We start from the raw sequence: 13,891 nt of genomic DNA on the forward strand, positions 1-13,891 counted from the left end.
CTTTAAATTAATTTCATGTTGCTCACCTGTCTTATGGAAGAAATTTTAAAAATTGCTGGTGTAACCCCTTCAAGGTCCAATCTTGAAATGAGAATTTTTTTCATGGGCATCACCAATCAGAGTGGAAAAACTGATTTTTTTTTGTTAGGTTTTCTAGTATGTCATTGTTGTAACTTTCTGACACATGACTTGTGGGAATATTGTGGACTTGTTAGTACCAAACAAACACTCCAATGAACCAAAACTAGCATTCTGAACTAATGGCAGATATTTGCTATACAGCAGTTAAACCTTCCATACCTTCCATACCTTCCTTAATTTTATTTGTTGCAAACAGTGCTAGTATTAATTATGTGAGTTACGCTCCATTAAAAGTAAATGTATCAAGAGGAAAAGCAGCAAATGGTTCCCTTGCCGTAAAGGTCTGGCTGAATGCTAACTCGTATATGTTCCTCACTTCGTGGAAGGGAAGAGATCATTTGCATTCAGTGTGCTTCAAACACTGGGCTAATGACAACAGTAAACGCATGCATCTTCACAAGCCAAAGACAACGATACACAGTAGATTATGCAAATCACTCCTCCTTTTTGACAAACACACAGCCAAGACATGCAATCCACACTGAGTGCATGAAATTTGAATGATTTCTTAGTGAATCTTTTGCACAAATGCCTCTTTGTGCCTGGCTGCTATCATAACAAACACAGATTAAATGGCGTTAAGGTTCTGGGAAGAGAATCAGACCAGCCTGGAGAAAACTGCCCCAGGATGGGAATGACTACAAGGCAGCATCACTGCTCACAGGCTAACAGACAACCACAATGTGAGAGTTGATAGCCCTGACAAAAAAAAGTGCTTAAGCAGATTTACACACATAATTATAGGCTCTACACTGGATTCCTTTGGCAACCCAAGAATAAACAATGATTGACCTCCAATTACAGTGTTGGACGATGTCATGTGTATCATTTTGGTAATAAGCAGGTTAAGTTTAAAGACCGATTTCAGTCAAATACAACTAATACAAAGAAACATTCACTGGTTTTGTGGTTTAGGGGAAAATGTGATGGCCACAATCAAATAAGAAGTCATTTCAAAGTAAGAATTTGACATTTGATAATAACAGCTTATAAAACGTATTCCATTTCTTCATCTCACGTCATTGTAGACTGCAGGACACTGATGTATTTAAATATTTTCTTGTGCATAACTGATATGGTTGATTTCTTGGAGCTATGTTTTTGATTGTCTATATGTGATTTGAATGTGCAGTGGAGGTTGCTCCAAGGTTCACCATGGTGTTAATTCCCAAACACCAGTGAATTTACTCATGCCACCGACTGTGGATCGTTTTTAGGTGCGAGATGTCAGCACATAAACGTTTGCTTGCCACTAAACTTGTTTCACTTGCCTTGAAGAAGACTAGTGGGTCAAAACCTCTGCCATTTTTTTTAAAAATCATGCAAGCTTCCAGTGTGCTATTCTTTTTTCCATTTGTCACCTGTTTTTAGGTGTCAATTCAAGCTAATCTAATTCATAAGAGAAGTTATCAATGCTGACAAAAACCGAACACTGACCACCTAAAATGTCTATATACCTGCATACAACTACATTATGCATTATAAAACATTCATCAAATCCATATACAGTGCTTATAAACACTAAATAGGGTGACTTACAGTAAAGCGTTACCAAACAACTACATTTTACATTTCAGGATGTTTCTAGATGATAACAGATGAGAAAGACACTTTTTAAATGTATTTCTTCTGTTTCCATTTTACATCTGAATGAATAGACAAGTAACTGGCTAGCAAGTCCACTCACAGAGCACTTCCACATATACTCTCATGTTCCTGAATAAGCAAATTCCCCACATTCTTGGAAGGAAAGCAACTGGGATATTAAATAGTTATCAAAGAGGTTAACTCATTTGTCACAGTCTCCTGTGCCCATCAGCTCCAAACCAATACCTGCATAGAGCCACCTGTTGAATAAGTCATAAAGAACACTGAGGAACTCTAAAGCAGAAGAGAAACCAAACATCAGACAGCACGAGCGGAGACACGATCCGAAGCCTTCTAAGTTGTGTGAGAATGAGCCTAGTTGTGGCAGGACAGCGACAGGAGTGACACGAGGAAATCTGTGTAAGCATCAGAACTATAATAAGGCAGCGTAAGAGACAAGCAGCAAAGCAAAGACAAGCTATCTAATGAAAATTTTCAAAATAAATGTGAAATTAATTTTGAAATGCAAAGTGCAAAACATAAGAAATTATTTAAATAAAAGATGTAGGTAAGCATTGCTGCACCAGAGTTGCACAAGGATTTTAGAGCACAGCTCACTCCCATTACATGAACTTTCTTACACATGCAAACAGACCAATGGAAAAAAACTGCTGCTTATAGATATTGAAAGATTTCACTTTCTACAAAAGGTATTCATGTTTGTGAGCAAACATCCATCTCCCACTTCCTCTTTCAGATTTACCCTGCCTCTTTGGTGATGGAAAAGCTACCTCCTGGCTACAAGCCAGCTTATCTAGCCTTGATGACATCACTACCTCAGAGAAATGACCAATGATATCTTCTGTCTGTGACACAAGTTGTTGAAGAAATGGCAAAACCTAAACAAATAAATAAACATAAAGCGCACACACAGTGTTTAATTCAGACGCTGAGTCTTTCCTAAACAATGTTTCTAATACAGTATGAAGGGCTGATAATGCGCTTCATATGCCGCCTCCATATTCAGTTGAGAAAACTGTGTTTAAGTTGTAAACACTCAATTGTTTGTTATGGTTGTCAAACTGGACATGCCATTAAATCATTATATGTTAAATGCAAGTTTTAGAGCCAGTCTATTACAGGGCTGACATACTGACAAACATTCCCACACATTAATACCTAGGGGCTATTTAGAATGACCAGAATTACATTTTATTGCAAACAAAATCCTTAAGTTGCAAATTATCTGCCAAAGTGAAGCAAACAGCACAAACACGTACACAAATACACACAAGCCACCAGCTCTGCAGTTCAATCAGACCTGCCAAATTGCAGCAATTTCCTTCAGTAACTGCAGATTCTCAAAACAGCATAAAGTTTAGTCAGGAACTAATGAAGCTGTGACTTTAACACGCATACACCAGCATCAGATAAATACCACTAGAGGAGATTAGACAGATGTGGCACGGCAGTGTATGAATTTAAATGTCATCTGAATCAGCTGAAATGACTACTGCTGCTATCTGCAAAAATATCTGTATTCTACATCCTGACAAGAAAACAGAGACAGACTTTGAAGTAATGAATGAGCCTAGGAATTATTACAAATTCAGTTACAAAGTAAAAGGTGTGTGATTCCACTGTTACATGTGAATCACGTGAATTTAAAAGTCACTCCACTCTCAAACCACAAAACTGAGTGACATTCTGCTGAGAGCCTGAATCTTGGCTGCTTAGGAGGTGAGAAGTTGGATAACTCAGGACCAGTATATTATTGGCAAACAAGGAAATAAATACTGTATATTTGACTTTGAATTTTCACAGTGTATTATTCCAAAATGTACATTTGCTTCACTTTGTCTGACAAACAGCAAAAGCCAAAATTATTCAATTTATAATGATACAAAAATTTTACTAGTTTGACAACAGCGAATGTTTAGCGTTTTAACTTAACAAAACTACATGAATGATTACATAGCTTTTTTTTTTTAAACCAGCGACTAAATGCTACAGCATTACTGGTCAAAATGAGGAGACAGCTACTTCTGTGCTATAAAGATTTATCAGTAGCCTAATATTCAGTGTTTAAACGTTTATGACAGTGTGCTATAATGTCCCACGGCCTTACAAATACTGCGTGAATGAATTTAAGACTATAAGGCTAACACATTCCTTTCACCGGGCTCATTGGGAGGGTGGGGCATATTTATTACAATAAGCTAAAACAACTTAATGTTCTCCTAATGTTAAGTTGCACGTTTAAGATGCCCCTGTTTTGAAGGTGTAACGATACTAGCCGACCAAGATTTAGCATGGCGACCAACAACGATAGGTTGCTAAGCTAGGTTGAGGCGACTTAGAGCTGAAAATCTTGTCAAATAAACCAATTAACCGACGTTAGGTCAGCTAAACGCTATGAAGGAAACTGACAGGAGACCCCCAAGTCTTACAGTGATACCAGTCAATAAGGTCATGTGCTTGCACTGTTCTGGAGTAGACGGAAAGACAGCTATCTGGTGAGTTAGCTAACCTGGCGGTAGCCTGCTATCGATAACCAAGGTATACTCGGCTAACACTTGCTAGACAAACACAGGATAAGCTAGTTAGCTAAGCGTTAGGCTGCACGCTCTTGAATGACCAAATGTGATCAACAAAACACGCTAATGTAAATTCTGCAACTTACCAAAAATAATTAGCGTGTATTCGTTGTTAGTATTCTCTAAATACAGCTGATCATACGATTTCTCAGGGCAGAGAACTTGCTTGTTGGCGACTAGCCGTTTCACAGTGGGTTCTGCAGAAGCGAACAGTGCTGTCATTTACTGTCATCACGAGGGGGCCCGTGCAGCCCGCATGCGCAAAAGCTTGTACTGAGAAGCGACGCAGCCAACCACTCAGCGCTGACAAGTGGAGAAGTAGCCTACGGTGCATTAGGTGCTTCTGTGGTTAAGCAGAGCTGTGGCCGTATCCCACGCAGAAACAGTGTAAAGAGCAATAGCTCAGTGTTTATTGTGATTTTACATCTGATCGAAATCGTATTTATTATACAATATAATTATTCAGTTTAGCTTGTGTTTTATATGTGCCTGTGTGCCCTTTTAGACCATTTATCGATACCTTTTTAAAAACTGGTATTGATATTGTACAGTGTTAGACCACCACGATATGTAGGCTACTCTCATTTAAGAGGCTTCATCAGTTCCTAAAAACCTAGTCCAGTTGATTTTTTTCTACGTTTTTCCAGCTTACTATGACCTGGATGACTGAGAATCTGCACGGATATGTCACTGGATTGAAGTAGGGCCTAAATGTTTTTGACTGAGGTGGACTTTCTTAATACCTAGATCTATGGCATTTTGTAAATCATTTATAGTTAACAGCATGGTTTAAAATGCCAGTAAAGCAGGACATTTACCTGAACATCATCTGCTAACACTTGAGTATAGTGTGTGTGTGTGTGTGTGTGAGAGAGAGAGAGAGAGAATTGACTTTTTAATAGAAGTAATACATGCATTATTCCACTAGGTGGTGTTCTAATAACAGCAGACAGACACGAACAAATATTGTAAAACCTGTAATAAGCAGCACAGTAATAGCCACCGAATCACATATATTATAGAAAGTGTAGGATGGAGAAATCTCCACACATCAGCCAGTTTCAAACTCACAGCAATAACCCATAAGCAGACAACACGGAGGGACAAGGGCTGGTGTATCCATTTTAACAATTCAAGCTTTTATTATTTTCCCAGAACAACGTATATTCATTATAGTATATTATACTATACATTTTCAAAGTACTTCAAATTTTAAATTGACATTTTATCAAAAACTTGAAGCATAAATATGCTTCATCCCTCCCTATCCTTAACTGTATTTAATGTAAGTTGTCATGACTGTAAACAGGCATCATGTGGTTACACAAATTAAATATTTAAATTTACAGACTGTTGTATTAGAAGAAAAAGAAGAAGAAGAAGCTTTATTTATTGTCATTGTAACATTGTGACATGTACAACAAAATTATGTTTGGAGCCGAGGGCCCCAGGCCGCTGCATGCGTACATGCCGCCATCATGGGCAACAGGGGGTTCAGTGGCTTGCCCAAGGACACTTCGACTATTAATCCTGACAGTGTTGAGAGCATCAAAATAATGGCACTTAAACAATACAATTTGAAATATTCAAATTCCTGGAATTTTGTGTTTTGATATACACTGCCCGGCCACTTTATTAGGTACACATGTACATTGTATGCATTTCAGTGCAACACTTCCACCTTAACATCTGTGCTTATAAAGCTCAAAATGTTTTTGTTTTTTGGTGAAATTGTCATAAATGTATAAATTCAATTATATGTTTATTATTGAGGTTATAGTTAAAGGTGGTGTTGTACTGGACTACATTATATTCAGTCAATCCTATGTACGCTGGAATAGAAATGCAAAGCCATAAGGTCACTCGTTAAATTCCATTTATTATATATTTATATTTAGGTTATAAACATCACAAAATAGAATGTTAAGGAAGGTCTTACACAAAGATAGCTATATAATCATGTAAAAGAGCAACCTTCGATTAGTCAACAGTGGCAATGGAAGCAAGCATATCATCATACAGTCAGTACAGAAAGTATTCAGACCCTTTCAAGTTTTCCACATTTGGTTATGTTTCAGACTCATCTTAAAATGGATTCAATTGAATTTTTTCCTTATCAATCTACACCTAGTACATCACAATGATAAAGTGGGAACAGGTTTTTAGAGTGTTTTGCACATTTTTTGTAAATAAAAGACTGAAATATCCCATTTACATAATTATTCAGGCCTTTTGTTATGACACCTGCAATTGAGCTCTGGTGCATCCTGCTTCTTTTATTGATCATTGAGATGCTTCTACAGCTTGATTAGGGTCCACCTGTGCTTAATTTAATGCACTGTTTATAATTAGGAAAGGCAGACAACTGTCTATATAAGGTCTCATATGATGATGATGTATGTCAGAGTGAAAACAAAACCATGAGAGAACTGTCCACAGACCTGCAAGACAGGACTGTGTCAAGACACAGATCTGGGGAAGGATACAAGAACATTTCTGCAGCATTAAAAGTGCCCAAGAGCATGGTAGCTTCCATCATTCTCAAATGGAAGAGATTTGAAACAATCAACAATCTTCACAGATATGGTCGTCCAGCAAGACTGAGTAACTAAGGAAGAAGGGTCTTGGTCAGACTGGTGACCAAGAACCCAGTGGTCACTATAAATGCGATCCAGAGTTCCATTCTGGAGGTGGGAGAACCTTACAGAAGGACAACCATCAGCGCAGCACTCCACCAATCAGGTCTCAATGGTAGAGCAGCCAGACGGATGCCGTTCCTAACTAAACGGCACATGACAGCCCACTGGGAGTTTGCCAAAGGGCACCTGAAGAACTCTCAGACCATGAGAAGCAAAATCCTCTGATCTGATGAACTATTTGGCCACAATTCCCAACGGCATGTGTGGCAAAAACCAGGTATTGAAACCACCTTATTAATACCATCTCTACAGTCAAACACAGTGGCGGCAGCATCATGGTGTGGGGATGTTTTTTTGCACATGGGACTGGGAAACTAGTCAGGATAGAGGGAAGGAGAGATGCAGAAAAATATGGAACAACTCTGAATGAACACCTTCTCCAGAGAGCTCAGGATCTCAGGCTGGGCCGAAGATTTACACTTTTAACAAGACAACAACCCAAAGCATACCGCCAAGAAAACACAGGAAAGTCTGTAAAAGTCCTGGAGTGGCCCAGCCAGAGTCCGGACCTGAACCCAATGGCACATCTCTGGACAGACCTGAAAATGGCTGTGCACCAACGCTCCCCATCCAACCTGGTTGAGCTTGAATGATTCTGCCAAAAATAGAAGAAAATTCCAAAATCAAGGTGCCAAGCTTGCAGTTTCATTCTCAAGAAGACTGGATGCTGTCATTGCTGCCAAAGGTTCTTTAACCAAATATGGGGTGAAGGGTCTGAATACTTATGCAAATTGGATATTTCAGTCTTTTACTTTTAATAAATCTACAAAACACAAAAAACCCGTTTTCACTTGTGGAGTATTGTATGTAGATTTATGAGAAAAAAATGAAGTGAATCCATTTTACAGTGAGTCTGAAACATAACAAAACGGAAATTTGAAAGGGTCTGAAAACTTTCCATTGCCTGTATCTGTGTTCAGTGCTGCAGCTCTGTTAGGAACAATCACATATTTATTGTATAATTTATTTTTTAGTGCAAACATGATCTTTGCTTCTCTTGGCTTCCAGGAATTATTCAATATTAATAATAAAATAAAATATAATTTTACAATATAGATGTTAAGGTTGCTCTTTTATTGCATATTGTTTAAACATATTGTGGTATTAGTTACAGTAAGGTCTTAAGGTCTTGATGTTCAAATGATCTAATATTCAATATATCTGTATATAATACCTCTCACATTTCTAAGCATCAAATGGTATCTCATCAACATAATAAATCTAATTATAAGCAATATCAGTATTAAAATACTTGAATATAAATAACATGCTTTGAGCAAAATAATTGTTCATTTACAATGGTAGTTTAAACAACCCAAGTCAAGAGCTGTCAAGCCTTTAGGAAATAGCTAAATCTATACATTGCTTTGTGTTAAATACTTTTTTTTCATCAACTGAAGGCCACTTTCAAACAAAGCAATTTATACAAGAATGACATCAAGTCTTATCATGACATGAAATAAGTTCCAACTAAAATTCCTAATGAAGTGGGAAAACAAACAGGTGACCTGATTGTATTTCTTCATCTATCAAACAATAACTAATTTCGCAATAATGAAAAACAATACCCACACAATTACAGTATACTTAGGAAACAATACATAAGTTCTACTAAACTGTTGTAATATTACAACCACTGTAACAAGCTATAATATAAATTTCTGATATAACTCTTGTTGGAGAAATTAACAGTGGGTGACTGTTACAATGTGAGACCTGGCTGTGCCTACTATAATCTGGAGGCAGTGAGATGTGCACTTAAACATACAGTATATCATTATTGTGTGCTTCATACATTGTCTGCAGGAACTGCACAGATCATACATGTTCACATCTTAAACACCTGGATAACTGGGTTTGTGCCTAGTCTGCATGCAAGCAATTAACTCTTCTGAGTGCAACAGGACCAAAACAAGCCAGAAACGACATAGGGTAACCTTTGAAAGTGTTTGGATATACGGCATGTGTGCCTCTATGTGTGTGAGTGTTTGTTCATGTGTGTGCGCGCGTGTGAGAGAAATAAGAGCAAGAGACAGACAGGAAGAGGGATTTGTCACATATATACATATATCTCCATATCAATGTTGAATTTACTGAATCACATTTTATATTTACAGTATGTACATTTAGTGTATTGACATCATTATCATTACTATTTAGTGCTGTACTATATAATATCATCCAAGAGATGTGGGGTACCCACCCAGTCCAGTGTTCTTGGCTCGGACGCAGCCATAATCATGCACATAAATTGTTTCCCTGTTCTCTTATCTATTGGGTAAATTGTAGTAGGGGTGAACCTTTTGTTACTCTCCACAAACTCACATAGCTGATTATAGATTTTGGGGTACTCATGACGAAGGAAGACTCCCCTGGTTCTGAGCTCACGCTGAATATTAACAAAGCACACCTCTCTGGCTTTTCTTCCCTCCTCCCCCTCTTTGTCAATGTCCGGTGTGCCTGGAGGTGGAGTGAGAATGAGAGTCTCCATTTCACTATCCTTCTTTAGTACCTTTTTGTCAGGGCTTGAGGAAGCCAAGGACACCTTTGCATATTTTCGAACAGTTGGTGCTTGAACCCTTGGTGAAGGTCTGTTAGGCACTAGTTCGCCAACAGCTATGGATACATTCAGAAGGAAACATTCACTGGGGTCATACTCATTACCTGCCTGCTGCAGTTCCTTGCAGTATTCACCTAGGTTGTCCTTGAAGCTATCAAGCTCTCTGAGAGATAAGTATGTGGGCGACATGAGGAGGCTCTCAAGCCCAACTTGCAGGAAGTTGTCAGCTGTCTCTGGATTAGCAAAACCCAGAAAGAGAACACCTCTCCCTCTGGAGAGGTAGCCAGCTTTAGCAAGGCGAGAGAAGGCTTTGTGGATCTCTGAATTCTCTCTGCAAAACCTAAGAGTGTGTCGACATACACTGCTGACACGACCATACAGACAGGTCACTTTATGAGTTTCCCAGTCATCCCTGCGGCAGTTTCGTGAGCAGTAAAAGGTGTAGCAACTGTGACATGATTTGAAGTACAAGCAGGCATTGAACGTGCTCTCAATCCGGTTGCACTTCTTGTTAGCACACACCATAGTGTCATCTTCATCTGTGCTGTGGTCTGGAGAACATTCTTCTGCGCTTCTTTGTAAAGCATCACACCCACTGTCAGGGTCTTTGATTGTGTCAGGGCTGGATTTAGAGGATGGGAGCTGTGCATTCAGACATCCTAAGTTTTCAAGTCCAGAAGATCCTCTGTCTTTGTCATCATCTTCAGTAATTAGTTGTTTTAGCTGGTCTATAAGGTTTTCACTTGACTTTCGGGTAGTTGGTGGTTTATAATCAACAACCAAATCAGCTAAGAGTTCGTCCAGTTGCTCTAAACTCTGCTGAAGGGAAACATTGTTGTGTTTCCTGTCTTTGGCAATGTCTGCTGTGTTGGATGGCTGCTTCTGAAGCAATACTCTTGGAGGCTGTGTTTTTTCAACATCCAATGTATCCCAGCTGACAGAGTGCGCATCACGCTGCTTGTTGTTGCCTGTACATATGTCATTGTCTGTTATGGTGATCTCAGGTGTTACAAACCAGTGCCCACTTTTGGCATTCCTCCATGGATTGCTGGAGCCCCTCTCCAAGGAGTTTTCAGAAAGTGACAGGGCAGCGTAGCGCCTTGGCGAACTTGAGAGGTTAAGTATAACAGGTTGAGATGTAATATCAGAGGATGCTCCATGTCTTGCTTGATAAAACAGATTCTCATAGCTTCGCCCACGAGGCATTGATTGCTCTCTGTCATGCCGTGGATACAGAATATTGTCCCAAGACTTGGAGTGGTTTTTGGCCTCTGCTCCTAGTCTACTTGTCTCCACACAGCTGCTAGTAAACCATGGGGGTAAACTGGGGTCTTGCCTTACCCCTGGTGGTGTGTGCTGAGATGACTGGTTAGAGTAACCAGAAATACTTGAGCGATACCAGTCATCTGAAAAGGCCTGGGACATTCGAGGGCGTCGACGAACCTCTGTATGATAAGGCCTTGATGCAAAGTACTGCTCATCTGGAGAGCCAAATGGTTTGGAATAAAACAACCTTGAGCTACTCATATGGTATGGATTGAACCGGTTGTCCTCTCCATAGTAAGATCTCGACAGTGGAGTGTGAGAAAAGTATGATCCTGCCTCACTTGAGGCGTAAGGCTTGCTATATACAGAGTGTGCTGGCTCTCTGTGGTCAGTGTAATAGGACCTGACAGGAAGGGTGTGCACCCATCGGGTCCTTGGATCATACTGACTAGTCATTGTACTACCGTGGCTGGTTAGACTGGACCGATCATCCTGAAAGTATGCCCTAGAATAGGGATGGACTGGATAACGAACTGCATCCTCTGTATAAAAAAATTTGGTTGGTATGTTAGGATTTGAGTAAGCTCTTTGTTCTTGACTCAGAAATGGTGCTGTTGGTGAAGACATTCTATTCATGTCTAGATGCTGGTAAGAGATGGGTGACATGCTGGTGGTATAGTTGTATCCTTGTCTAAAATCCCCACTGTAGCATTCGCTTGGAGTGGGCGTTGGTGAGGAGACAATCTGCCTTGGTACATACAAACCTCTACTGCTACTGGCCTGTGAATATCTCTGCCAAAGATGCTCAGTCCGTACATTGGGAACCTGTCTCGCTGCGTGCTGCAGTACAGCAGCATCTGGTTTAATGTCCACACGGCACCTTACATGTGGGGATACGGCTGGTTTATCTGGCTTGTCCTCCTCAAAACAATCTGAGACATAGAGGGGAGAATGAGGCTGTAGTTTGATAGGATGTACCTCATTCAAAAAAGGCCTGTTTGAGGAGTAGGATTCTCTGTGTGTTTCTGACGTCTTCAAGGTATCTGATGCAGCCTGAGGTGCATCCCTCCCCTTCTTAGCTCCTGGAGGAGACACTGAAATAGGCACAGGAGTGAGGGTGGCCTTAATTCTTGGAGCACTTTTCGATCTTGCTCTCTTTTTAGAATCAGACCATGTAAGATGGCTGGTTTTGTCTTGGGTACCATGCTGCTTAAACTGCCTGGTGTTAAACAAATCAGGAGATGAAAAGCGAAGATGCCCTGGTTGATCTAGCCCATCCCACATCAGCTCTTTGTTTAATGTCTGATGCTCAGCCCTCTTGTAAGGGTACTCCATTGAAGAAGAGAAGGACTGCGGGTCATCCAAAGATTCAATGAAGTCAAAGCTACGGCAGTGTCTCTTGTTGATGATTTCTTGTTTGTCAATCATTTTCAAGTCACATTGCCGGGAGGAGTGGTGAGAAATGGAGTGGTCAGTGATGGGATTTATAGTAATGTCCCGATATAGAGTCGATGCCAGTATATCAGGGGGTTGCGTCCGTGTCATCTTAAAGGAACTTCAATGCTCTCCATTCAGTGTGATTCAAGATCAACACAGCCTGTGGAAATAAAGACAGAACAAGTACATTTGAGAGAAAGAGAAAGAGAGAGAGAGAGATTTTTAGTTTTCTAAAAATCTGAAAAAAGATGGACAGTACCTACAGAAAATAACAGCAACAGTTAGTATTTTCCTAAACTGAGAACCAAGTTTCATATCATAATTTGAAATAATATTAATACATTTAATATATATTTATCTAAGCAAATCTATGAAACAACATACTTTTTGGTCTGATACGTGTAAAGATGACTGGGTATAAATTTAACAGACACACGTAGTTGCTCATTTACTAACCAGGTTAATGAAAGATTTTATGGCAACAGCCATAACACAACTTTGTATCTGAGAAATGAGACAACTAGACATTATTTTCTAATGCCATATTTGAGGAGGCAGTTTGTAACATATGTAGCCAAACTACAAAAAAGATAAGACCTTTAATAAGTCTTGAGACAATGTATAATAAAGTGAGCTATTCACCTCATCTTGCACTGCTAACAAGAAAGCTCGTATAATAAAGGAAAATGCAAACTTACAGTAACATACATGATAATATTCCAAATTGGTGGTAATAAAAAGCTTTTACCTTGTAATTTTACTTAAAAACTTGTTTTAAAGATGAATCATTAAAGAAGGTTGTAGACAATAATGTTAGGGATATATCCAACTATTTATGATTTTTGATTAAAATGTAATTCAAAACATTGTTTAATAAAAATCATAGTTTTATTGAAGTTGCATGTATTACGATTACAGTTGTATTACCATTAAATCAGTTATCCTATAACCAAATTACATATTAGTGTGCTAACACTGTAAACAAAATTGCTACAAAAAGTACAAAGTCAGCTTGGTTTCCAGTACAGTACTACTATTATTGTTTCTAAAATAGAAATAATGGAGTACAATAAAGCATTTTTGTTTTCAACTGTTTGACTTAGACATTTTATCAATAAATAATATTCAGAAAATGTATGTCAAATTCTGCTTGTAGAATATTAAAAGTATGTTCATAAGCCTTTTGAGAATATTATGGATGAAATGATTCCATTTCAACAATGAATTTTTATGTGTTATAGACACATGGGCCTTCTAGTTGGCACTCACCCATGAACTAACCCTGAGTTACCATCTGTTCATCGTGATGAGAGAGGACTGACCAGCCATTTCCCTGTCATGTTTCCACAATACACCTCAATATCACTTCTCTTCACACAGGATCAACCTTGACAGACAAACCTAAACTGCTATTCACTGATTCGCATGGCTTGTCAGAATTTGTTGTGCCAAAGGTGTTTTATGGGGCACCAGCTGTGTACAGGGATAACATTTTTTAAATTGTTCCTGGATTTACATAAATGGGAATCAGCAGGTGAATTCGTCGCAAATGAATACCAGATCACCTAAATACAGGATAATCAATTTTACATACAGTATCAAGA

The 13,891-nt window shown here is 39.0% G+C and overlaps 2 protein-coding genes across 2 annotated transcripts in view; both read right to left on the reverse strand.

Annotated features, from left to right (window-relative positions):
- The window catches only part of gapvd1 (GTPase activating protein and VPS9 domains 1), a 30,778-nt gene extending 26,084 nt beyond the window's left edge, over window positions 1-4,694 (reverse strand). The window contains exon 1 of the mRNA XM_020590425.1: window positions 4,412-4,694. The gene's annotated coding sequence lies outside the window, so the exon portion shown is untranslated. The remainder of the gene's footprint in view (window positions 1-4,411) is intronic.
- A 1,398-nt stretch (window positions 4,695-6,092) lies between these two features.
- Window positions 6,093-13,891, reverse strand: part of unm_hu7912 (un-named hu7912) — a 14,505-nt gene continuing 6,706 nt past the window's right edge. The window contains exon 2 of the mRNA XM_020590708.1: window positions 6,093-12,447. Within this exon, the coding sequence (XP_020446364.1) occupies window positions 9,192-12,395 (3,204 nt within the window). The 5' untranslated portion in view covers window positions 12,396-12,447 and the 3' untranslated portion in view covers window positions 6,093-9,191. The remainder of the gene's footprint in view (window positions 12,448-13,891) is intronic.

The sequence above is a fragment of the Monopterus albus genome, unplaced genomic scaffold (assembly GCF_001952655.1).
Source record: "Monopterus albus unplaced genomic scaffold, M_albus_1.0 scaffold12.1, whole genome shotgun sequence".
NCBI classification, from domain to species: domain Eukaryota; kingdom Metazoa; phylum Chordata; class Actinopteri; order Synbranchiformes; family Synbranchidae; genus Monopterus; species Monopterus albus.